The sequence below is a fragment of the Leopardus geoffroyi genome, chromosome D4 (genome assembly GCF_018350155.1).
Source record: "Leopardus geoffroyi isolate Oge1 chromosome D4, O.geoffroyi_Oge1_pat1.0, whole genome shotgun sequence".
Taxonomy (NCBI): domain Eukaryota; kingdom Metazoa; phylum Chordata; class Mammalia; order Carnivora; family Felidae; genus Leopardus; species Leopardus geoffroyi.
The window spans coordinates 38,656,060-38,682,655 of record NC_059342.1 but is presented as its reverse complement, the minus strand read 5'-3'; the positions used below and the strand labels follow the sequence as shown (position 1 = coordinate 38,682,655).

The 26,596-nt window shown below is 37.4% G+C and overlaps 1 protein-coding gene across 21 annotated transcripts in view; it reads left to right on the top strand.

Annotated features, from left to right (window-relative positions):
- The window catches only part of MPDZ (multiple PDZ domain crumbs cell polarity complex component), a 164,342-nt gene that overhangs the window by 106,759 nt on the left and 30,987 nt on the right, over nucleotides 1-26,596 (top strand). For 5 of the 21 annotated variants that reach the window (XM_045469446.1, XM_045469445.1, XM_045469443.1 and 2 more), the window contains 7 exons: nucleotides 2,316-2,420; nucleotides 6,109-6,201; nucleotides 13,588-13,765; nucleotides 16,864-16,974; nucleotides 21,511-21,609; nucleotides 22,353-22,424; nucleotides 24,887-25,049. In XM_045469446.1, the coding sequence (XP_045325402.1) occupies nucleotides 2,316-2,420; nucleotides 6,109-6,201; nucleotides 13,588-13,765; nucleotides 16,864-16,974; nucleotides 21,511-21,609; nucleotides 22,353-22,424; nucleotides 24,887-25,049 (821 nt within the window). The remainder of the gene's footprint in view (nucleotides 1-2,315; nucleotides 2,421-6,108; nucleotides 6,202-13,587; nucleotides 13,766-16,863; nucleotides 16,975-21,510; nucleotides 21,610-22,352; nucleotides 22,425-24,886; nucleotides 25,050-26,596) is intronic. The other 16 variants (XM_045469453.1, XM_045469454.1, XM_045469451.1 and 13 more) reach the window with 5 other exon arrangements.

The following is a 26,596-nucleotide window of genomic DNA, read 5'->3' as shown; positions in this document are numbered from 1 at the left end:
TGTTGCATTGTGGGCCTCTTGTTCTGGTGTCCTCGCTGTCTGTGAGCTAACTACTTATGAAAACTGCCTTCTTTTCCATTTCTCACTGCCATCTAACGTATCAGAAAAATATTTGTAAAACTCCCTGTCCCCTAGCCTTGGTAAAAGAAAAAAACAATTTGGGACGAACACGGAGGAAAATTCATTTTCAGCGTTGTTAGGGGTAGAAACCTTTTTTCCTTCTCGAAACATTTTAAAAAAAATCAGTACTTTGAACTGATTATTATTATTTTTGCTATTGTGTTCCAGCTCCCCCCTCAACTCCTGACTTGTATTTATTTATAAAAGTCTTTTTATGTGTTTTATCTTTTATTTTTATGTTTTTATTTGTATGTTTTACCTGACTTTTATTTATATGTTTTACCTTTACTGAGTCTTCAGAAATAATGCCAGTTTTCTTGAATGGGCTTTTTAGTTTTAGGTTTATCTTTACTTGTCTTCGTGTAAAATAGAATCAATCTTCCTGACATAATGTGTTACACATTTTTTACTCAATATTTTTGAAGGGATAAATTCAAGTTTATTATTCCATATATTTTTAACACCATGGAGAAGGTGTTTTTATAGATGAATAAATTAGCTAGAGCCAGAATTAGAATGTGACTCTGTCTCCCAGTGTACTCCTGAACCCTCTCAACTGTGCTGCTTTATTTTTTGATCCTTGCGGTAAAAATGTCATGAGGAGACTCCCAAGGGTCCACGGAGTCGGCCAGAGCGATCAGGTGCGACCAGGCTAGCTGATGCCCTGGTACAGCACTGCGTTACATTTGTTTTATGCTTCTCGGGTTACAACAGCCTCATAAAAAGTGACGTCCTTTTCGTGATTGAGGATATAGGGATTTGGTGGTGGTGATTTACCCTCCCATTACACTCTTGATGAGCAACAGAGCTGTGTCTTCTGACTTCAAATTTAAGTGACCTCACAAGAGTGAATGCTTTTTATGGAATAACCAATATGTCTGGAATTACATATCCTCCTCACTCAGTAAATTATGCCAGTGGTATAATTCTTATTTTATTATGGCATAAAAGACAGTCCTTTTATCCTTGCCCTCCATTGCTAAGGTTTTATGTACTTATTGTCTTCATGGGTAAGTTATGGATAGCTGGCTTAATAGTCTTCATGATTTTTATATTGTGCAATTTTGATACATACTTCTTCTTTTAGTTGCACAAGGTGCTGAACCAACTTCAAATTGAGTGTTTCTCTTACCTAACTGTTCCTTAATTTGAAGATCTCGGGACCACCTCCTTGAACAATCAGTTCTGTAGCCTTGTATCAATCAGTTCTGTAGCCTTATAGGGCAGCAGTAAACTTGAACTTCTAAATATCAGTTTCTAAACATTATAGCTGTAGTCAGCATCTTGCTTCCTGCCCTCCATATTGTAGGCATTCAGCCAGTATTTGTTGAATTAGTAAGTGACCATTCAAGGGCAAATATCAGGCTTTTCTCTAAAACCAAAATAGCTTATTAGCAAATTAGGAAGAGAATCTTCCCATAAACTTGTGATAGTTTAACTTCAGACTTTCGGGTTCATAACTTAATAGAGCTAACATATAATTATTATAATGCTTATTAGTGCCTAAAATTAATTATATATTATGGATGAATATAAAATAATTTGGGGTAAGTAGTGTTTTAGTAGAGCATGCCTGAGTTTTGTCTGCTAAGGAACCCAGAAATCTTTGGATGAAATCAGTGTTATTGCTGTTAGTTATGTTTCTAAGGATTAGTAGATCTTTCTAAAAATTGCTGTTACTTTTCTCATTCAGAAATGAAAATAACGCTGCTTTCCTCCCTCACATAATTATTAGTAAGCATATAGTTTATCAGCATTTTAAAGTTTAATTGTTGCTTGACATTTAAAGTAAAAAAAAAAAAAGGAAACTTTAGGTGCAGCTGGGTAGCTCAGTCAGTTAATTGTTCAACTCTTGATTTCGGCTCAGGCTCAGGTTATGGTCTCATATCCTGAGATCGAGCCCCACTGAGTGTGGAACCTGCATGAGATGCTCTCTCTCTTTCTCTGTCTCTGTCTCTCTCTCTCTCTCTTTCTCTCTCTAAAAAAAAAATGTAAACCTTAACCTGTTATTTTTGCTTATAGGATGCTTTATCTTTTCCAAGTTTGGATTCTCTGCTGAATAAGCTGTTAAATGAAAAAGTGAAAAAATAGGGATGAAGGGACAATATAATTTTATTTCTATATTTCGGAAACTTTGCCTGTTAGGCAAAAAACTTTGCTTCCTTTTTTTCCCCCTGGATTGTGTTCTGTTTCAGAATTACTTATGTGCCTGCAGAACATTTGGAAGAGTTCAAAATAAATTTGGGGCAACAATCTGGAGGAATAATGGCACTGGATATATTTTCTTCATATACTGGCAGGTGAGTGAAGCTGTAAGTTGGCTGCAATGAGTGACTGATACAGAAAGCTAGAAAGACTTTAGGAGCCAGAGTCAGGGAGGACTAGCAATGAAAAAGAATGGATTCCTTGTCTCTCTTCTAAGATTTTAAAAATACTCAGCCCCCATTACTTAAGAAATTATCATACAGTGTGGAAAATATATGACAGTTCAAATCAAGAAATTAAAATCCTCTTTAGTTGCACCACTCAGTATGGTACTTTTAACAGACTGGGTTTTGGGAATTTACCCCAGATTTCAGTATTATTTCATTGATTCCCTGGAGTCTACAGTTCGTATGGTATTGTATCATGGTTTTTCCTCTTTCATAAATGTTTTCAAACACATTCAGAAATTATACTTAGTTTTTTATTAACATGCATACCAATTCAGAAACATTTTTAATGATTATTTCTTACTCTTTTGGAGTGTTGTGAACTGAACATCTTTATATATATGCATGTTAGGCAACAGTGTATGGCTTTTTGAAGGCTTTTGACACATAATTTATTAAGAACCTTTAATACAAAGGTTTTTTTATCTCCCCTAAGAATGTCAGAAAGTAAATTTTGCTGCTGCTGCTGACTGAGTTCAACACAGGAAGAGAAATGTTGTCAAATTGCTTTTCCATGAAGAGTGAACCATTTTACACTCTAAACCCCAGGCCTGTTTTTTCAGTTGCATTAACAGCTGAGTACCAGATTTCCCTTTAAGTATGGCAGAGAAGTGATGGCTCTGCAAACATTCTGGAGTGTTCTCACAAGAGTTCTGCCATTCCATAGAGGATGTCAGAACATCCCGGAACACCCGGGTGTCCAGTGACCGTGCAGGTATCTTGATATGGCATCACGGTTGTACTACAGAAAGCATTAGGGAAGGGAAAGGTATTTTATGAGCTAATAAGGAGGCGGAATGTCATGAATTTTATGGGAAAAGGAGTATTCACTCCACCCTGTGCACAGTTCAGCCATACCCCTCTCTAGAATTTGTCTCATGGTTAATGGCATTAATTGATTATAGCTTCCTGTCAAAATGGTAAAGCAATAATTCCAGTATCCCCCTAAAATATTATTTCGAATAGTTTAAAGACTATGCCAAGGCAACATCATATTCCTATTAAGTTCTGAGGCCTCACAAGCTCTCAAAAGTCATTAGAGAAACAGCCACTTTCAGCGCTGTGTGCTCCCTCCCAGCACATTGACCTGGATTGTCCAGTGCTGTGACTACTTGCTTCATTGCAGAGAAAGTATATTTGCTGTTAGTACAAGGGCCCTCAAAACAAAACAGCCTGCATTTTGTAGAAAAGGAATCTGCACCAGAGAGGATAAGTCACTTGTCCAAGTTCCGTAGCTACTAATTGGCAGAGCCAAGATTAGAATATCAGCAGTCAGGCTCTATGTTCTTAACCTTTGGACTCGAAGAGAGAATTGCACAAGCCCAGTATAAAAATATGGGACAGTATAGCATGGAGGTTAGAGGTCAGGTTTTATAATAAGATGGCCTGAGTTCATACCTTACCTCTGTTACTTTACTGTGTGACCTTGTGCCAGTTTCCCAAATCTGAATGCAGATGTACAAAGAGTTGTTATACTTGATATAAATGTCATTGGTAGTGGCCAAACACAGGTGCAAAGAAGTCTAATTCATTCTTAGCCAAGTGAGTTCAGGAGAAGAGAACTGGTCCATTCTGTTCTCTGGAGCACACGGCACTTGATTCCTGTAAACCACATTCTAAGATGGATAAGGAATGAATGAACAGCACATTTATAGGAGCTTATCTGGGTTGATGAAAGGATTCTAGGATTATAGAATCATTTGAAGAAAATGGAGTTTTTGTATCAGAGGATTCGGGATATTAGTCTCACAGCTAAAAAGGTAGGAACATGAGGTTAGTTTATTTGAGAGGGTATCTGTGTAGCTCCCTGAGCTTGGGCTTGATGGGTAAGAACTTCTCCCATCCCCATGGCTGTCACTGAATATTTCAGTAACTCATTTTAAGTTCTGATTATTGTCTGTGTTCCATACCGGCTTCTCTGCCATCTTCTCTCCAGCTGTATTTCCTGAGGGTTAGCCTAGTTTTCACCTGTCTACCCTGTATCTTCAGGAGTACGGTTTCCCTCAGTCTCTCTAGTCCTCAGTCTGCTTCTCAAACATCCTTCTTAAATCCCCTTTTTGGACCCATTCCCATCAGTCTTGTCCCACTGTCAAGCTTAGGCTCCTGGGTCCCAGCCTCATTCAGAACCTTGTTACCTCAATTTGCACAGGAAGGGAATTCAAACATACGACAATGGGTAGGACAGATAGGCAGATTTCCTCTTCACATGAAAACAAAAATCTAACATTTAGGTCAAAGGAAGAATGAGACATTCAAGGAGAGCTTGGACAGTTGCTTTCCAAAGATGTTGTGAAACACATTCAAACACAGATGGATTATTGGGTTTGGGCTATATGACTTCTGATCTCAGAGTCTAAAGGTTATACAATTTGACAGAGTTGAGTATTCATATCACTGGAGAATAGACATAATTTGAGCATACACTTTCTTTAGATTATTCAGCTTCTATAAAAGTCAACTGAAAACATTTATTAAATTAGAATTTTTATAGCCTTCTCTGCTTTCAAAAGAATGTGTTCACATATGTCTTTAGAAATCCAATTTTTACTAACAGTGTAAGGACACACTATAATCGATTTAATCATTCTCTCTTGCTCTTACAATGTATTGATGCAAAGTATACCTTTCGAAAAACAAAGTATGTATCGATATGGTTTATTTACAGTTTAATTTAAAATTAGTTAACAGACGGAACACATTTTTTTATGTGCCTGGCATTTGGCAAAATCTGAATTCCTAAAGAAATTGAAAAGTGGCCTTGAATACAGGTACATTGTACACTGCTTTCTGTGAGGAGTATTCTATGCATGACCCCTCTGGGTGGGCTGAAGCTGGACCTAAAGCATCTTCTGTCTTTCTTGAAGGGAAAGCTTTGGTCTGTCCTTAGGAGGAGGAGATGCTAATTTTCTGTCTTACTTGTGGATAAGTTCTTTCAAGAACGGAATCAATCAGGGCCATACAAGTTTATAACCCACATGGTGCTTCTCTTATATCTTTAGTTTAAGAAATATTTGTTGAGGGGCGCCTGGGTGACTCAGTCAGTTAAGCGTCCAACTTCAGCTCAGGTCATGATCTCACAGTCTGTGGGTTTGAGCTCCGCATCAGTCTCTGTGCTGACAGACGGGAGCCTAGAGCTTGCTTCAGATTCTGTGTCTCCCTCTCTCTCTGCCCCTCCCCCACTCCCCCCCCCCAAAATAAGTAAACATGAAAAAAATTTAAAAAGAGAGAAATACTTGTTGAATGTCTTTCTTTAAAGTTCTTGCATTTATCCCTTTCTTGTTCCTTTCCCATATTTCCTTGGGAAAGAAACAGACTAGCTAAGAATCTTAGTGTTCAGCTGTATCTCCAGACTAAGTTGTGGTAGATTGATTCTAATATAAGGTTTTCATTTTGTTTCATTAGGTTTCTCTTTTCCCCTTAATGTAAAATTGGCCAAGTATGTAAAAATATAAGGTAGCTCTGCATTTTTAGCCAAATAAATAATACTGTATATATAAGACAAACTTGCATAGTTTTACTAGGATTTTAGAGTACTCACTATGTAAATTTTTAACAGAGACATTCCAGAACTACCAGAGCGAGAAGAAGGAGAGGGAGAAGAAAGTGAGCTTCAAAATGCAGCATACAGTAATTGGAATCAGCCCAGACGGTAAGGACTATTTCTGTCTTCTGCCTACTCAGTGTTTAAAGATAGGGAGGTGTGGTTTCAAGTACTGGATTACAACTTGCTGCTGTGACATCAAGCAAGGTGTTTTAATATCCCTTATCGTCCGTTTCTTCACGTGTGCAGTGGAGAAGATAATGTGTTACTCCACGGGGTTGAAACTAACATGTATACAAAGGTTTGGCACGTAGTAGGGGTAAAATGTGGTTGACTAGAGAAAATTATGCACAGGTAGATAGAATGCATAATGTTTTCTATAGAGTTTGATCTTAGGTATACCACCAAATGTTAATTTAAATTTTCTCTAGCATTTATAGCATATATATTCAAAACGTGTGTGTGTGTGTGTGTGCGTGCGTGTGTGTAAGCATCTTGTTATCACAGGCTGTAGTTATTTTAACTACTCTGGAGCCAATTTTATATATAGAAAAGATAACTTTCCTAAATATGTTCCTATATATCCCTATGCATCACTAAGGCATATTTTTGTATTCATGCTGAGTAAAATCAAATTCAGTTTCATAGGAATTTATTGAGCTCTGATTATGGATGCACATGTTTTTGTGAATAACAGGGAAGTATGAGACAGAAATCCTACCTTCAAGGAAATATAATATACTTGGATAGACAAGATATAGAGACACACAAAATAAGGAAAAAAATGTAAGGTATTTTGCATTAAGTATAAAATAGAAGTAGTCATGGATCGTCCCTGTAAACAGATCTACAAGTGACCATCATAATGGTTTCTTGCACTTATTTAGTAAACACTTAATATTTATTCTACACTGAATAAATAAAATACTCTGAACAGAAAAATTTCTACTGTTCAGGGATGTAATACAGTTGGATGATTTTCCTTGCTTACATTTAAACATTTCTGGTTGAGTCACATTCAAAATGTAGGAAACATTTTATATTGCTTTCACAAAAATCAGTAAGCATTTCTAGCCATTTAGAATGACTTTTTGAGAGGCTCCTGGGTGGCTCAGTTGGTTAAGCATCCAACTTCAGCTCAGGTCATGATCTCATGGTTCATGGGTTTGAGCCCCGCCTCAGGCTCTGTCCTGACAGCTGGGGGCCTGAAGCCTGCTTCGGATTCTGTGTCTCCCCCTCTCTCTGCCCCTCCCCCTTCATGCTGTGTCTCTGTCTCTCTGTCTCTTTCTCTCTCTCTCTGTCTCTTTCTCTCCCTCTCTGTCTCAAAAATAAACACTAAAGAAAATAAAATAACTTTTTGATTGGAATTCTTGTAAAGCTATTTAGGCTGCTTAAAGAAATCAAGGTCTTTCTGAATCATTCTCACACTCAGACCAAAATATAAATGCTAGATCTGTGGCAGAAAATAGATTATGGTGTTTCTTGTTTATATGAAGATAAAGGCAAAAGTAAGTTAGATGAAATTATTTTGTAGCTGGTGATCCTAGTGATAAACTTGAATTTTGTTGGAGGACAGAAATCACAAGTCTAACTTTTAAGATAGATTTATCAGCTTTTAATAACATTGTTGGAGAAAAAGTAGATTTTAGGAAACAATATGCAAAAAGTTTGGAGTCCCTAAGAGCCATGTTAGAATTCTAAGTTTGACACTTTTTAAGATAAATTTCTTAATCTCTGCTAGGTTTGTTTCTTCATCTGTAAAATGAGGTTAATAATCACATCTTTTAGATTTGGAGAATTCAGTGTGATAATGCACGTAAAATTTTTAGCACAGTGCCTCCTGCAGAGTAAGCAGTCAGTGGTTGGCCTGGTCAGTAATCACCGCCATGAGTAATAACTAAGCAAATAAAAAATGTTGAACACAGGAATCATCTGATATTTTATTATGAGAAAGAATTGGGTGTAACTTCGGAAGTAGAAGATTTTTATACTTCTAGCCTGAGTTTAGTCTTCACATCTCTAAAGGTGATAGCTACTTTACAGAGAGAATATGTCCGGAGCCTCCAGAAATCTTAAACAAGGTACCCTGTGCTAAGGTATTTTTTGGGAACAGTTCACAGAATAGCCTGAGGAAGCTTATCGAACTAACCAGAGCTTTTAGTAAACGAGGAGCAAGTGTCATGAATATGCATTACAACACGGGAAATATGATGGGACATTCATTTATGCAGTTTAAAGAAGTTTACTTTGTGTGGCAATAGAGGATATTTGTTAGCGAAGGATAAATTTTAAGAATGCAAATAAGCTGTTACTCTTATTTTGCATGTGATTTTCATGTACAGAATTGGTATCATACTCTATGTGCCATTTTCTAGCTTGCTTATTTTCTCTCAATCCAGTGATTTGGAGATCTATCATGTTGATACTCAATTCATTCAGTTTAGTTGTTGCAGTGCATTTCAGCACATGAATACACCACCATTTATTCCCAGATTGCTACTTGAGTAGTTAACATTTATCCACAACTACAATAATTGTGTGCAATAAATGTATCTATTTCCTTACACGTATGTGTGAGAATTTATCTAGGTATGTTTCCAAAAGAGGAATTGCTGGCTCATAGATTTAAATGTATTATTTATTTTATTAGAAGTTGTCAAATTGCTTTTTAAGGTGGCTGTACCAACTTTTAAATCAGGCAGTTCTAATATAAGAGTTTCCTTTTCCCCGTGTCCTTGTGACCACATCATAGGATCATTTAAAAAACATGTTTTTTGGTCAATCTGATGGTTAGAAAATGGTATCTTGTGTTAATAAGCAACGTATAGGTATAACAGGAGTAAGGTGGTGGGGTACACATTTTCTCATCTGTCATCTGGATTGAATTTAATATCTTGCTTACCTTGCTGCAGTAATCATAATCTCAATCTTCATAATAAGAGTAATAAAAGATTTATTGATTGCTTGCTCAGTGCCAAAGCTTTGTTTTGCACTTTGCATACCTTCATTAATCTGGTCCTCACAGTAATTGACATAGAGAGACTCACTGGATCCATTTCCCAGCTGAGGAAGGGTGAAAGACTAAATAAGTTGCAGAGGGTCACACAATTGTTAAGGAGCAAAAAATTGGGACTTGAAAAGAGGGAGTCGGTTCAGAGCTCAGGCAGCCTGGCCTTGGAGCTCTTTTACCTTTGCTTTTCTGAATTTCATTCTCCGCAAACCTGTGTATTGGTCTCAAGGAAGGCTGCCATTATTCCGTTCAACTGAGTCTGAACATGTTCTATAACATTTTTCTTTTACACATCTCCTTTTTTCTGTCCACGGAATGTTTTACCGTGTCCTGTTCAGTGAATAACGAGTCTGGTTCCTTGCTCTGGTCATTCGGCAGCTCGGTCCTTGTTATCTTCCCCAGTGTTTTAAGGAGTTACAGCCTTTCTTCTAGCAAATATGTTGTATTTGAAAACACTTTACTATCTGCCAGACCCTATGTGGACATACAGTGCTATTTTCCAAAGGTTGTTTAACTTCTCTGAGCCTCTTCCCTTTGTGAAATGAATGAAAGTAAACAAACTCATCTAGAGAATAATGCTGAGCACATGATAAGCTCTTAATAAGTGTTTCCTGCTGCTATTTTTATTGTTTGAGAAATTATAAGAATCGGTCTCCCCAATTCACACTAACTACAAAGAATCCTAGAAGACATTTTCTTTGCTTTATTTTTTTCCTTTTTAAGAGAAGGGTTAAGGAGTCCTACATACGTATTCTGAATTCTCAAATGTCTCCCTGGCTAAATTTACTGACATCTTTACTTTGCCATTTTATCTTAGGAATTGCTTTAAGAAACGAGAAAGAGTTTTGGTTCTTGTCTTTCACAGAATTCCCACAGTGAAAGAATATGAGGACTAGGATTTTAACCAGTTTAAACTATTTATACAAATATTATTAAGATTCAGGAACCTGATAACATCCTTTCGAACTAAATAGTTAGGTCTCTAGGATTATAGATTTCTAATAAAAAAAAAAAAAATGCTGACTTCATCTGCCTTCATCTGGCCAGGAGCTGTCCTCTCCCTCCACCCATGGTACTCCTTTATACCCAGCCTTTTCTTTTTTTTCTTTTTTTTTTTTTTTTTTTTTAATTTTTTTCTCAACGTTTATTTATTTTTTTTGGGACAGAGAGAGACAGAGCATGAACGGGGGAGGGGCAGAGAGAGAGGGAGACACAGAATCGGAAACAGGCTCCAGGCTCTGAGCCATCAGCCCAGAGCCCGACGCGGGGCTCGAACTCACGGACCGCGAGATCGTTACCTGGCCGAAGTCGGACGCTTAACCGACTGCACCACCCAGGCGCCCCAATACCCAGCCTTTTCTTACTGGGACCTCCCTCACTACACGGGAGTCCACACTCCAATCTTTCCTCTCCTCTGGACACTCCTCAAAGCTCCTCAAATTGAGGCCATGTTTGGACCATGCTTTGTTTTCCTATTTAATGCCCAACGTTGTCTCCCATCCTGTAGCACGGAGCAGACTGCATTATCTCAGAGCTCTCTGCTAGGTTTCTCTGCTTTTGTTCCAACACCCTGAGCTGCTTGTTCCTCCTCCCAGCCAGACACCTACCTCACTGCAAATCACCTTGTTCTTATCTCCCAGCCTTTTCTTAAGACATAAATTTAGTGCATTCATAGCTCTTAGAGCTATATGCAGTCACTAAATACGAGTTCTGTGTTTATTATAGGGGTAGGGGAAGTGCACTCAAGCAGGGGAGGTGGCAAGCACCAAGGCCCCAAAGCAGAGAGCATGCCTGACCTACTTAAGGAACAACAAGAAGATGCTGGGGTAGCTGGAGTATAGAGAGGAAAGCAGAATTGTGGGAGAGGAATTTAGGGTGGCGGTGTGGGATCAAATCACGTAGGATATTGTCAGCCACTGCTTTTCATGCCCGGACTGTTAGGTACCAGGTCTACCCTGGCAAGGAGGATTTCTACAGAGATAAGCTTCTGACATAGAGTGTGCAGGAATGTTCTTTTCCTTGATTTGATTGCCAAGTGTAGAAGCTACCATCTGTTCAGGGGTAGCTGAATTTCTTGGTTTCTTAATGACTGCAGTATTAGAGCTCCTGGAAAATGGTACTTTTACATTGGTCTGTGTCCCAGCCAGGAGTGTGAGTCCAGCATTTACTTGTAACAAATCAGCTTCAGAATGGCATTAGTGTTTATCAGACCCTATAAAACATATAATTGAGAAAGTGTTTAATAAAATGATTTTGTTTCACTACCGGTAAAACCTTAAATTGGCAAAATTTCATAAATTGGCAAAAATTAACTTACATTACATTACATTGAGTTTTAAAATTACATTACATTACCTTACATTACATTGAGTTTTTAAAAATTTTGTTACAATTTTTGACCATATGAACCATTTTTTAAGTGTGCAAATCACTGGCATTAAGAACATTCCCATTGCTGCATAGCCATCACTACCATCTGTCTCCAGAACTTAAATCGTCTTACAAAACTGAAAATGTGTACCTGTTAAATAATAACTCCCCATTTCTGCCTACCTCCATTTGCTAGCAATCACCATTCTTCTTTCTTTTCCCCCAGTCTTACTGAGAAGTAATTGAACATACATCATTGTATAAGTTTAAGGCAAATAGCATGATGGCTTGATTTTATATGTGTCCTCGAAAGATTATCACAATGGGTTTCAAGCCTTACGTTTAAGTCCTTGATCCATTTCAAGTTAATTTTTGTGTGTGGTATAAAATACGAATCCCTTTCAATTCTTTTACATGTAAATATTCCATTATCCTGGCACCATTTATTGAAGAGACTTTCTTTTCTCCATTGAGTATTCTTGCCTCCCTTGTCAAATGTTAGTTGACCTTATTATATATGCTTGTGTTTATTTCTGGGCTCTTGATTCTGTTTCACTGGTCTATGTGACTGTTTTTATGCCAGAACTATACTGTTTTGAATGACTGTAACTTTATAAGTACAGCTTGAAATCAGGAAGTGTGATGCCTCCTGCTTTGTTCTTTTTTCCTCAGGCTTTCATTGACTATTTAGATGGAGTCTTTTGTGATTCCATATAAATTCTAGAGGAGTCTTTTTTTTTCTATTTCTGTAAAAAATGCCATTGGAATCTTGATAGGAATTGCATTGAATCTATAGATGTTTTTTGTTAGTATTCACATTTTAGCAATATTCTTCCAACCCATGAACACAGGATACCTTTCCATTTATCTGTGTCTTCTTTGGTTTATTTTGTGAATGTCTTGTTGTTTTCAGAGTAGAGAAATGTCAAGTCCTTAAATGTATTACTATTTTATTATTTTTGGTGCTACTGTCAATGAGATCAATTATTTTTTTCCAGAAATTTTGTTGTCAGTATATAGAGATGTTACTTATTTCTGTATGTTAATTTTGTATCCCACAACTTTACTGAATTCATTGATTAGATTTAACAGTGTTTTGATTATTTTTGATTTATGTATAGAAAATTATGTCATCTCCATAGAGACGAATTTAATTCTTCCTTTCCAATTCTGATACCTTCTGAATATTTTTCTTGCCTGATTGCACTAGCTGGGGTTTCCAGCAATATGTTGAACAGGGGTGGTGAAAGTGGACACCTTTGTCTTGTCCTGATCTTAGAGGAAAAGCTTTCATCCTTTGATCCTTCCATACTGTTTTCCATAGTGACTGCAACATTTTACATTGTACCAACAGCACAGAAGGATCCAATTTCTCCTTGCCAACACTTCCTTTCTCTCTTTGTTTGTTTGTTTGTTTGTTTGTTTGTTTCTTGATAATAGCCATCCCAGTGGGTGTGAGGTGGTATCACACTGTGGTTTTGATTTGCATTTCCCTAATGATCAGTGATGTTGAGCATCTTTCATGAGCTTTTGGGCCATTTGTATATCATTTTTGGAGACAAGTCTGTTTAATTCCTTTGTCCATTTTTTAATCAGACGGCTTAATATTTTAATTTTTTTTATTTTAATGCTTATTTATTTTTGAGAGAGAGAGAGAGAAAGCGAGAGTGTGAGCGGGGGAAGGGCAGAGAGAGAGAGAGGAAGACACAGAATGAGAAGCAGGCTCCAGGCTCTGAACTGTCAACAGAGAGCTGGACACAGGGCTTGAACTCACCAGCTGGAGATCATGACCTGACACTTAACTAACCCGATGGCTTAATTTTTTGTTGTTATGTTTTGGTGTTCTCTAAGAATTCTAGGTATCAATCCCTATCTAAAGAGTGATTTGCAAGTATTTTCTCCCAATCTGTGTGTTTCCTTTTTACTGTATTGATAGTATTTTTTGATTAACACAAGTTGTTTTTTTTAAATTTTTGAAGTCCAGTTTGTCTGTCTTGTCGTTTGTTGCTTGGGACTTTGGAGTCATATCCAAAAATCATTGCAAAGCCCAGTGTTGTGAGACTTCTCTCTCTAAGCTTTCTTATAAGAGTTTACAATTTTATTTATCTTTATAGGGTTGAACTTTGGAGAGAACCAAGCAAATCCTTGGGCATCAGCATTGTTGGTGGACGAGGCATGGGGAGTCGTCTAAGCAACGGTGAAGTGATGAGGGGCATTTTCATCAAACATGTTCTTGAAGATAGTCCAGCTGGCACAAATGGAACCTTGAAACCCGGAGATAGAATAGTAGAGGTATCCTCTAGTGAGCTTTCTGTGCCAAAGTTCCCTCCCTCTTCCATCCTTTTTACTAAGGGAATCGTTGTCTTTACACTGCTTACTCGACCCAACATGAAAGTCAGATGTGCTTGTGGTGGAGGCGTCTCTCTCTCATATGTCCCATTTCATCTATAATTTTTCTCTTTAGAGCATGGTGACAGATTATATATCTTGATTCAGACACTGGTGTTTGGAGGTATCATCAACTATTTTTAAAAACATTGGCCCTGAATTAAAATAATGAAGTTCTGTTTGAAAGAACAAAGCAAATTTCTTGGGGAAAAATTGAATTGTTTGAAATTATGTATACATGTACAGAATGTGTACATCATAACTAAGCTCTCCAGTGAGATTTTATTTCAAGAAATGCTTTGTCACGATCATTTCATTGTAGATTAACTTCGTTGGATAAGATTGTTTTCCAAGTGAGTCTCTTTGGTAAATCTTTTATGCTAATCACCCTGGTAACCTTTTATATAAAGGTCCCACCACTACAATCCAGGCTCAGATTTTCCTCCTACTTCTCAGTGCTGTGCCCATTTATCACTGAGGGGTGTGTGTGTGTGTGTGTGTGTGTGTGTGTGTGTGTGTGTATTTACACACTCACGTATGTGTAACTTTGTTATGAACAAGAGAAGTATTTGGTCAAATTGTTGCTAATCTCTTAATTCAAAACAAAGTATAATATGTTAAATAGACTTTTCTTCCTTGGTCACTACTCATTTACTCAGCAAATATTCCTGGAACAGCTGTTGCATTCCAGATGCTACGACAGGCTCTGGGCATTCTGCAGTAAACAAGGCACCATGCCTGCCTGTCAAGTGTGACAGACTTAACAAGTAATCAAGTCACTTCAGAACAGTGTGATAAATTATTTGATCAGGGTAAGTGTAGTTTTAGTTAAGAGGGTGGAGGGAGGGTACCTGACTCAGATTTGCTAAATTGTCAGGATTTATAGAGTAGAATAAGAGACAACTTCCCAGTAGAAACCAATCACTTTATTATTATATGGACCATTATATTTACTTTATGCAAGTGATTGTCTCTCATTTTCTAAATCCATATACCTAATCAATTAATAATTAATGCATTAAAATGCATTAATTAAAATGCATAAAATGCATTAATTAAGATGATAACATATTAACCACAACTTTAAAATGAACAGTTTCAGGATTTATTTATTTAGTCCTTTACTGGTTGATTGTCTGTGAGAGCTAAAGAGGGAGGAAGATTGAGACATGGTAGGACAAGGGTCATGTCTTTTTTGTTTTGTTTTGTTTTTTTCCTCCAACCATTTATAAGGGAGAATAATGGGCTTTTTCTCTCTTCCTGCATCGTTGCCTTTCATTAGGTGATATCTTAGCCCCTTTTTAAAAGAAATGTTTACTTACTTGTTTTGAGAGAGAGTGCACGTGTGTGAATGGTGGGAGGGGCAGAGAGAGAGGGAAAGAAAGAATCCCAAGCAGGCTCCGTGCTGTCAGCACAGAGCCCAGTGTGGGCTCAAACTCATGAACCGTGAGATCATGACCTTAGCCAAAATCAAGAGTTGGACATTTAACAGACTGAGCCACCCAGGCGGGCCCAGAGCACCTTTTTAAAGAACTCTTTTTTAGCTAGAACACTATCTAAAGTTCCCAATTTCTGATTATCACAGGGCAGTTTATTTTATGGATAATTCACTATTAAATACCTTTGACCTAAGGCTAAAAAGTAAGGAAACATTTATAATTATTTCTAGAAAGGACTGATTATGGTTTGTACGAAAATGTTGTTTAAATGTATTGAGGGAGTTAAAGCATCCCTTTCAAATTGAAAAGAAAGTATGTTTCTGTGTGTGGTAAAATACTATATGTGTTTTAGCTTCTAGTTTGTTGAAGGCTCTTATGTACAGGGGCTTTTCTAGTAAGTAAGAAAGCCTTAGGCCTCTGGGACCCTGGAGATTCTAAAACATGTCTCTGCCAAGTGTCTAAAAATATATTTAGACTAGACGAGTAGAGACCTGCACACTATTCCATTCTAAGTATAGAGTTCTTTGGACTTGAGCAAAGATCTGTAACGTCCTGGTAAACATCCACAGATGGAATATTTAGTGGATGTGAACACTAACTTTTATTCTACAAAAATGAAAGCCATTTTTAATACGCACTGAAAGATGTAATACATTATCTAAGTATCAACCTGAGGGAGGTTTTCAATTAAATGCATGTACTTCTTTTAAAGGTGATAATGTCCTATGCAGAGATCGAATAATTAATTTTCTTTTCCAGAATTGTGCCTACTCCGATTTTGCTATTTTGTTGCATATACCATATTGTGGTAATTGGAAATGATAAAATGATAACAGTATCCTATAGTTTTAACCTGGCAGGATTAGCATTTGGCCTTTCGAACTATTCTCCTTCCTATTCAGTGCATAAGCTGACCTGATCATCACCCAGGCATTCCATGGTCAAAAAAAGGTTACAAAATAACTTTCATTTTCAAGCTATTTATATAAGAATTACTAACAAGCACAATTTCTTGGCTTCCAGCTCCTGTCACATCTACTACAAAGATTCTTTTGCAAAACTAATCTTGTCATAACCCGATTTTTCCAAACATCAGACTTTTGTTTTTAACTTCAAGCGTCTGTATACAGAGAGAAACACACAAAGCATCGCCCACCCATTTCCCAAACTAATCTATAATGAATCGGAAGCAAATGTGTACGGTGATTTTCCTGATGAAGACAGTGCTGCGGGACAGATCCCTCATATGATTTCTTTAATGTTGTTGATTTCCTAATTTAAGGGAACAGCTGATAGTGTAAGGAAAGCAGAAGCAGAGCCTTCATTTCAACTGATTATTATTTTAGTTGATTATTGGAGACAGAAATCTGTGTCCAAAAAAAGGGACCACAAGTCTCCTGGACAAATTAAGAGTTCTGGAGCCTCACAAGTAGTCACCGTTATTTTTGATTCTGAAACAGAGTTTCCAGGAGCCTCACCCAGGATCTTCAAAACTCCAGATCCACAAATTGTTCTGTTGTTCTATAGCTTCTTGAAATGTTAAGCTGAGGCCTTCCATTGCAGGTGGATGGAATGGACCTCAGAGATGCAAGCCATGAACAAGCTGTGGAAGCCATTCGGAAAGCAGGCAACCCCGTAGTCTTTATGGTACAGAGCATTATAAACAGACCAAGGGTAAGCAAACAAAAAGGGCAAGGTAGGCAAACCCAAACAGTGTTCAACTTGGAAGCTAATGTAACAAGGGCCAAGTTGTCTCTAAGAGCAGATAGCCAGTGTTGAAATCTCAGGAGACTTGTTAAAATTTATATTGTTTTGTTTTTGTTTTTTAATTGAGTTATCCTGGAAATCCCTTCTGCCATGTTTAATAAACACTGGAAGCCCATTGAAGACACAGAGAAGTAGGATTCATTGATGGCCATCGGTGTCTAGATGGATAATTGTTAGTATTCACCATAGTCACAAAATATATAAGTTGTTAAGAGGAACGTGATACAATCATTTAACTTAATAGTGTGTGACCTCTGGTGGAGTCCCTGAGAAGCCCGAGAGATTACATTTTCTTTCTACACTTACTTTCTAGACAGAATTTCTAGCTGATGCAATCCCGTGATCACCTGTGAATCATCTTGAGTGTATTTGTCTGTCCCACTGAACATTCTACACAGTGGAAATTTAAGCAGTGTGTTTATACACTAGTGATTTCATAACTGAAGCCTCCCAGCCACAGTCACTGTAAAGGTCTTCATCCCTGGCAGACAAAAACCTACTGACCCATTTTACCATCAGTCCTGACAGGTAAAATGGCTTGAAGAAATATTTGAGAAAGTAGGATGAATGAATTTAATGAATGTTGTTGATGGAGAAGAGACGAAGCAAGGCTTTGTGGATTTGATATGCCCTAATGATTCCGAAGAGGAAAACGATGTCAAGAGTTTACAACTGTTTTTTTTAGCTATTCCTTCTTTAGGTCTCACTGAAAAAGCTTATTTTCATGTACAGCAGTTCTTAACCATACCCCTTGGAAAGTTCTTCAGAGCCATACACATTCACTGAAAAGTTTGCGTATCATTTCAGGAGCTTCCTAAATGTTCTGAAGTTCACAGAGGTTCTAACTTCTGGATTTTAGTAAAAAGAAAACAAAACACAAAAAGACCCTGCCATACTGGTTGTCTTTCAAATATCTGCTCATTAATTAGCTTTATTTAAAAGAAAAATGTCAACATATGTGAGGGAAGTTAAAAGAACCTTCTAAAACTTAACATAGGTAATTATTTTATAACTTTAAAATCAAGAATACAAGAAATCAGTGCTCAGATGATGGAAAGAGAGTAGCAGGCAGCTCCGTAGATGAGGTCAGCAAAAGTGACTCGTCAGTATTCTGTGCAGTGGAATTCGAAGTGACCAGATTTATCCTGTCGGTCCTTCTGTTGTCAAGACAGGTGTAGCTCTGGTCTGGGTTTACTGTAAGAAATGAATTTAGTCGTTCTTCATGTGAGCAGTTATCTTCACATCTGCAGTTTTTAATCATTCCGTTGTTTATTGTTAGGTAATAATTGCCCATTCAGATGAGAAAATCTGCCAAATGGTAGGGCTGCACCATGCTGCAATTCTCTTCAAATGGTATTCAGTTTGTTTAAATAACTACAAATCTTTCCACATTTGTTTCCATTTGTCGTGTCCAATGTAGATACAGAATGATGATGTTGGCAAATGGCTGTTTAAGTTAAAACCATTTTTTTTTTGTACGTGGGTAGGTTTTATTCCTTTGTTTTATTTTTAATTTCCAAGTTGCATATCATGCAGGACAGTACTGTAAACTGCTGAATAGGATTCTTCATATTAGTTTTAAAAACTTAAACTGCAGACATTTCTTTCAATGCTGGTCATAGTTTCTAATGAGCTGGGAAGATATTTTCTCATACACCTGGAAAATACCGCTATTTTATTATCTGAGGTATAATGACTCTTGATGTTATAGCAATTACTCCAGGATAAATCTTTCTTAGAGTGACATGTTTAGTCAAGTTATGTGTGACAGGATTCAGAGTATGCTACCCCAAAATAGAGAATACTGAATATTTTAAGCCAAAGGAATTTAGGAAAAGGCAGGTGCTGGAAGGACTCAGACCTCCCCCTTCTCCCCTGATGCAGGTCGTAAAACCTTCCTCTGAGAGGCGCCCTCCCCATACCTGGAGGAAAGGAACATCCCTGCCTCCAAAGACAGAGGGACACTGGGAAGAATCTGAACGAAGAGACCTTCCTAAGTTTTCCTCAGTTTCCCTACTGTGTTCATACTCTTTTTGTCCCATCATATTTTCCATGACTTCCCACTCTTAAGCAAACCTCCTGTAAAAAACCTCAAGTCTAACTATTGCTTCAGTTCTTCATTATCTAATGAAGGCTCTGTGTCATTCAGATCATGTGTCATGTGAAAGTTAACATTAAATCAACATAAGTACTTTTCTCTTGTTAATCCCATTTTTTATTACAGAGATCGAGCTGAGAACTTCAGATGAATAGGGGAAAGATATTTTTCCTCCTCTTCATACGCATTCAGCTTTGGGAAATCAGAATCACTTTTGCGTTTAAAACGAGGTCTATTTTCAGTGGTTTACTTCCTTGTGGAAATAATCATGTTTCCAGTAATCTAAAGGGGAAAAAAATCACCAATACAGAAGACTCTCTTAATGGAAAATGTTTTCTTTGTAGATACAATAAAACTTCAAAAAAATCCTGTACATAGGATGAAAAGATAGTCAATCTCTTTGGCACCTAGACTATTCAAGAATCAGAATTTCCCAGAACTGAGAATGATGATAATAATCCTCATGATAATTAATAATATATTCTGTACTTATTATTACTGACAGTTCCATCCGTTGGACCACATGGTCATACCAAAGGGTGGACAGACCCTATTAATATGGACTAGAGAATGGTTTTGTCTTTCCTATGCTTTGTCTTAGTTAATAACATTTTCGTTTTTATCAGCCCTTCGAACTATAAGTAGAAGTTTCATCATTGATTTTTTAGTAAAGAATATGGCCTGTTCCTATAAATCTCTTCATAGTAATAGATCTACCACTCCATTTGCTGTACTCATGCTGTACTTTATACTCTGCTATCAGGGCCAAATTCTAATCCTATGTAGGAGCTGCAAATTAAAAAAAAAAAAAAAAAAAAAAAGCAAAACAGGAAAGGAGAGCTCTCATTAAATATTCCATTTCTTACCATTATGTTTTTTTTATTATTCTATAGAATTATAAAGGAACTTTAAAACCCAAAAATTCCATGTATGAGGATCAGAAATAATTTCCACCTTCCACAGCATGGAATTATTTTGCCTAGAATATGATTTTAATCTCTGCCTAGTCATTTCTCCCACCCTTAATAAACGGTCGCGTTCCTTGGCATTCGTGATCTTTTCTTTTGTAAAGCAGGAGTTGACATTTAAACTGAAAAGCAGAGAGAAAGTTGAGATGAGCAGAAATGTCATTGTGCCCATTTCTTTTTCCCATCTTCCCTCTGTAGGAAAAACATTGCAGGAAGAGCAGATTGAAAGGGTAATGTGGCATAAGCTTTAGTACAGGCGTACTGAGGATAGAGCCTTTCCAGAGTGTTCTCCCGTACAGGGTGGCGTCACATGACAACCTCTCCCTACTCTTGATGCTTGCCAGTAGGGCTTTTTTATAGACAGAAGTAACACAAACATTTAATTGGAGCCAAAATGAATTTTAAATGTCTGCAATTTCCCCTGAAAGATACAGTCAATAAAAGAAGAAGATAGCGGGTATGAAAAGAAGGAGAAGAATTTATTGTGCTAAGGAAATTACTTTCATTTTTTTTAAACTATGAAAATGCTAAATTCTATCTGGCAGTCATCCTGCCTTTAATACATATATTCAACTCCAGTAGTCCTAGCTCAGGGAGTATCTCAAGCAAGCCACAAAATCTGTGAGAAACACTCTAAGGCAGGACTTCAGTATATGCATAGCCTCATAAATTCCCTCTCATATGGGAACTTTTATAGGAAACTTTTAAAAATCAATGTTTCTACCTCCACAAAAAAAAAAGAAAAGGGCAGAAATAAAGAACACCACTGTAGGGTGGTTCATTTATTTAAAATTGTTGATTTCCCTTTTTAAAGGGAAAAATCCTATTGACCTGATGTAACCTTAGTATCCAATCTAAGTTTGAAAATTTTCCTTCCTGGGAAACAAGATAAAAGAATCATGAAGGTTACCAGTGAACTAGCAGACAAAAGTTTAATTTGCATTCTGCAGCAGATAGACTGTTTCTTTTTTGTTTTACAATAGAAGCATACTTTGCTTTTAAATGTAAACAAGAAACATTTATGGTTTTCGTCTTGAAACCTGTTTACTGATATGCATGGGACATACATGAATACATAGATTGGGCAACGTGTATGTGCATCTGTCTGTGACAGTGAAAATAAAAGAAATGCGGTATCAGTTTCACCACCTCATATCCTACGTAGTTCGTGGCCAGATTTAGGTCGAGGTGTAGATCCAGATCGCTAGAGGTTAACCTTTAGTTCTAGACTGTTTAATACGATGTTGCTCTTAATGACTAGATCTGACTGGATCTAGTAATTTCACACTGTTATTTAAATCAGTACTTTGTTCTTAAAACTTGAGTTGTTTTCAATATATTTCTTTTGCGCTCAGCGCCTCTTATGTTTCCTTTTAGAAATCCCCTTTGTCTTCCTTGCCGCACAACCTTTACCCTAAGTACAACTTCAGCAGCACTAACCCATTTGCTGATTCTCTTCAGTTCAACGCTGACAAGGTTGGATAATGCCATTGTCTTGCCATTCGTTGCCTTTTGCAAATGTTTCGTTCTTTGTTGTGCCTTTGTCCTAGTTCACTGTTTACTAAATTGGGGCAGGGAAAAAAAAAAAAAAGCAAAACTGTGTGTTTGGAGTGGGCATGCAGATCCTTTCATAAGCACATTTTTTTTTGCCAGAGCATATTCATTTTTATAGCTGAAATTAGATGGCCCTTCTGAACAGTAAGGGAGAATCGTGAGTCCAGTGCCTTTCCTATATTTTGGTGTGAGTTAAATTTTCTGATATTTGAATTTTTGTTAGTTGCCAAATGTATGAAGTACTTTCACACATAATTTATTTAAAGCCTTGTATTGATTTAAATCCTTCTCAGACTTCTACAAGGTGGTCCTAAAAAAGCCCTTCTGTAAGTTAATCACTCCACAAATAATTGTGTGTATGCAGGAGTATGTTGAATATTCATAAAGTGTGTCCATATAAATGCCTGAATGAGGAAACATGCCCCTGTTTCAATGCTTATAAACCTATACTTGGATGGTCTCATATTCTGATGAAATTATAAACCCAGAATTGAAACAAAAACTTACTTACAAGAATCTCTATATGATAATTTGATCATGATAAGGAAGAAAGCTCTCAACAGTTTCAGGAAGCATTTTATGAATATTCATTGGGTTTTCATGTTATTGTAATATGGATAACCAAAGATGTTGTATCTGAAGGAATATGTTTTCTGTTACTATAGGAATTACAGAATTCAAGTAGAGTTATCTTCCGTTGTTCCCCAACTAACCCTTTTGCTCCCACACCATTTAAGGTTTGTCTCAGTGTGAAATTTTCATGAGTAAGTAGGTGTGTTACCGTGTGCTATGTGTGTGTTACACTTGTGTGCATACATGGCATGGAGTGATCTCAAGTGCACTTTGCATTTTTTGCCAATGAAGGCTAAACAATCTCTGTTAAAGAATTGTATTTTCGTTAATAAATCTAAGTGTCAACCACAAGCTAATTACATGATCTCATTCAGAAGGAGGGTTTTCGGGAATAGTAAAATAGAACACCTAATTGCTTGCCCCTTTAGTGAATATAAATAACAGGCTTGTATTCCCTTTATGATGAGTCAGTAATGTGAGGACCCACCGTTTTAGTTTACTCACGGTATGAACATGGTGTGCCTAAGTCAGTTCCTGAACAGTTTTTTTTTTTTAATTTTTTTTTTAACGTTTTTATTTATTTTTGAGACAGAGAGAGACAGAGCATGAACGGGGGAGGGACAGAGAGAGAGGGAGACACAGAATCAGAAGCAGGCTCCAGGCTCTGAGCCATCAGCCCAGAGCCCGACGCGGGGCTCGAACTCACGGACCGTGAGATCGTGACCTGAGCCGAAGTCGGACGCTCAACCGACCGAGCCACCCAGGCACCCCCTGAACAGTTTTTTAGGCAGATTTTGTTATTTTTAAGTAAAATAACAGCTCAGGAAAGATATGCAGCAAGATCTATAACGTTTGCATCCATAAATTTATTAAAATTATGGGAAGTTTAAATCAGATTTTGTCCCCCTTTTTAAAAACCAAATGGGCTTAACCTATACTTGCTAATATTCTCTCTTGTTATAGAGAAGTTGTTTTATTTTAACCAGAAAAAAAGTAAATTCCATACTCCCCCCTCCCCCACTCCCTGCCTCCCCCGCTGTCCCTACCTTAGTATGTTAAATGAACCTTGTTTGTTTGTTGGACATTTTTATTTGTACATTGTTGATTTGAGGGTTTTATGGCACAGTCTTTGGGAAGATAACAAGGGTTTTGTTTGCAGTGGTAGTTTTTGTCTGGGTGGCTAGCTGTGTGTAAACCAAACATTTGAACACAGTAGATTCTGTCACTTGAAAATCTATTGCCTTTAAGTCTCTACCAATGAGCTCTCTGTTACTTTGCCAGAAAAATAGTAATTGATATTTATTAGGTTCATTTTGGGGCAGCTTAGCATCCTAACGTGGTTTCTGAATCAACAAAGAAAGATCACCTTCAGTGCTATATAGTTGTAGTATTAGGTGTATTTTGTGGTATTCTGGTTCTTGACACGAGTTAACAATTTCTAACTATGCATGCTTATCATCTGATGTGTTCTATAGGAAGTTTTTTTTTTTTTCATCAAAGTCTTTTTCCAGATCACACATATAAAATGAGGTATATCAGAGGGATTTTTGTATGAAAAAAAGGTAAAATAAGAAGAATAGGAAAAATGTTGATTCAAGGCATCAGGGACAGCTTCATACCATGGTTAGAACTTTAAGTGGGTATCTCTGAGCGTTGGATTAGGTACTAGCTCTGGAAGTTGGAGGAGACAGCATGGCATAATGGAAAGTGCATTGGATTAAGAAGTAAAAGAAATCTAGTACCGGTGCGATTTTGAACAACATCATCTCACGGCCTCAGGTCTTTCATCTGCAAAATGAGTAAAATGAGCTCAGTGACTTATAGGCCTTTCCAACTCTAATATTCTATTTGATAATCTGCAATATAAGAGCTTGATACCAAGCCCTTTTTTTGAAGTAGGACCGATAGCCCCAAGTGACAGCAAGTATGCCGTACTCTGGGTTTGTATGAAGTGGTCTCTTGTGTTTTCTCACTTACCTTGTGAACTCCCTTGGCAAGGGAACGATGGGGCCGTCCCTTAAAACCTGTTCCTCAGATCTGAGTCTATGCGCTGTGTGCTAACAAACCAGCTCCCCTGGTAGATGAGCCTGCATGTGTAATGCTCATTTTCATGGGTTTGTTAAGAGAGTCATTTGGAGAGAGGATTCAGGTAGCGATGAAGAATTCTTTATATACAGTCTGCCAGCCTTTGAACGCCTTTCATTGTTTGATTAACTTATTGTTCATTTTTTTTTTCCAATTTCTTGGAAGACTTTTCTAGACACACAAAATCTCGCCTAGACCCCTGCATATTTATGAAAACTTTTGAATGAGAATTTTTTTCCAAAAGGGGAAGTTTGCACAGTTTTTTTCTATCTTGTCATTTAAGCCTTCAAATTGAAAAAAATTATTGGCCTAAAATACCAAATAATAGCTTAATGAATTATACTTTTTTATTATATATTATGCTATTTTTTTACTATATTTAAACTTTACCTGAATCCTGTCTACCATTGTATATACATTTTTGATTATATATGTGTTAGATATTTTAAAGCCAGTTTTTGACATTATACTTTTATTTCTTTTACTTAAGTTGGTCTTCCTTAGACTGCACATACCCACTGTATTCTTCTTGTTCCTGCAGGCACCCAGTCAGTCAGAATCAGAGCCGGAAAAGGCTCCTTTGTGCAATGTGCCTCCACCCCCTTCTTCAGCGTCTAAAGAAATGAGCAGCGATCATACACAGTCATCCACAAGCAAAGTCTCAGAAGATGTGGACAAAGAGGATGAGTTTGGTTACAGCTGGAGTAAGTTGTCTTTTGTGATGCATTCAGTTATAATAGCGACATTAAAGTAGCTCTGGGTTTCTCAAGGCTTATGCCCTGGGTGGATAAGTATGTTTCAGCTTTAGTTATATATATTGCAATTTTGTTTGGAAAAAATACTGTTTGTTTTGCCTGGATACAGCCCACATTCCCAAAGCATGAAATCATATTCTTCCTTTCCTCTACCGAACGTTCCTGCTAAGCCCATTTTGCCATTTGTATGAGCATTAAAGAGGGCAGGGCACTCTCTCAGAACCTAGTACAGGATCCGCCACCTTGTGGTCTTGAACAAGTCATTGCCCCTCTCCAGACCTCACATTCCTCATTGTAAAGTCTGGTTGCTGTTCATATTTTGCCTTGAACTCTGGTATTGTCTTGCCTAGGGTGGTAGCGTAGTATGTGTTGAGATAAAAACCTGGGGCCTTTGGCAAGTTGTTTAACTGCCTCTAAGTTTTTGCCCAGTGGCTATATCTCTTTTGAAAATTCAGTCCTCACCTCAGGTTGCTAACATCAAATTTGATAATGTCTGATGAGTGCAAACCACAATGTCTGAAGCACAGGAAGCATTCAAAGGCAGCTATTCTTAGGATCATTGGGGTGTCTGTTTTTCTAATGAAAGAAGCCTTTTTATAAGGAAATATTAAACATTTAGTGAAAAGTTACTCATGTATCAGTGCTTTAAGAAGTTCGGTTTTAAAAAATATAATTCCTTTAAGAAAGCCATGGTATATGCTTTTAGGAAGCACAGGGTATAAACTTTGTGCTGCTGGATTCTAGAAGGAATCAGGAAATGGCAGTTTATGAAGTTGGCGCAGGTAAGAATCAATATGGAATGCAAGACATCAGCTGTGTAGTAACATTTTCTAAGAGAAGATTTGTAAAGTTTGCAGTTTTCTAAGTCTGTTTTCAATAAAATAAGAGTATATTGCTAATCCGTTGAGGTGGCCAGAATATACTCTGAGGAAAACATGAAAGGGAATGTCATGTCACAAGCTACCCCAATACTTAAGGGCTTAAGGCAACAGTTTAATACTGTGTTGTGGTGTTGTGGTCGACTGGGCTCAGCTGGACTGGGCCTTAAGTGTCACTCACTCGCATGGCTAGAAATCTGTGTTGGCTCCTGGCTGGTTGTTCATCTGGGCCTGTGGCCTAGGGCACCTCCATGTAGCCTTGCCCTCTCAGATTCAAGAATAAATTGTACCTCTTGAACATGTGGGATGGGAGAGTTGAATGGTCTCATCTAGTGAGGACATGGGTCCTAAATCTGAGACGGGTACATTGATTTGTCCTGGCCTGATGGCTCTGTGCAATAAGACAATGCATCCTCTTTATTCTGGGTGTATGTACCAAGCAGCTGCCCAACATGATGTGACACACATAGGCCAGTTTTTCTATGGGACAGACGTCTCCACTGATCAGTGAAGATAAATCCTTCACTGAGAAGAATGTTCTCTTCTCTGTGAATGATAAACTAGTGCTTTGTTTTAATCAGAGTCTTTTGAGAGTTGGTTAATAATGAATCTCTTGGG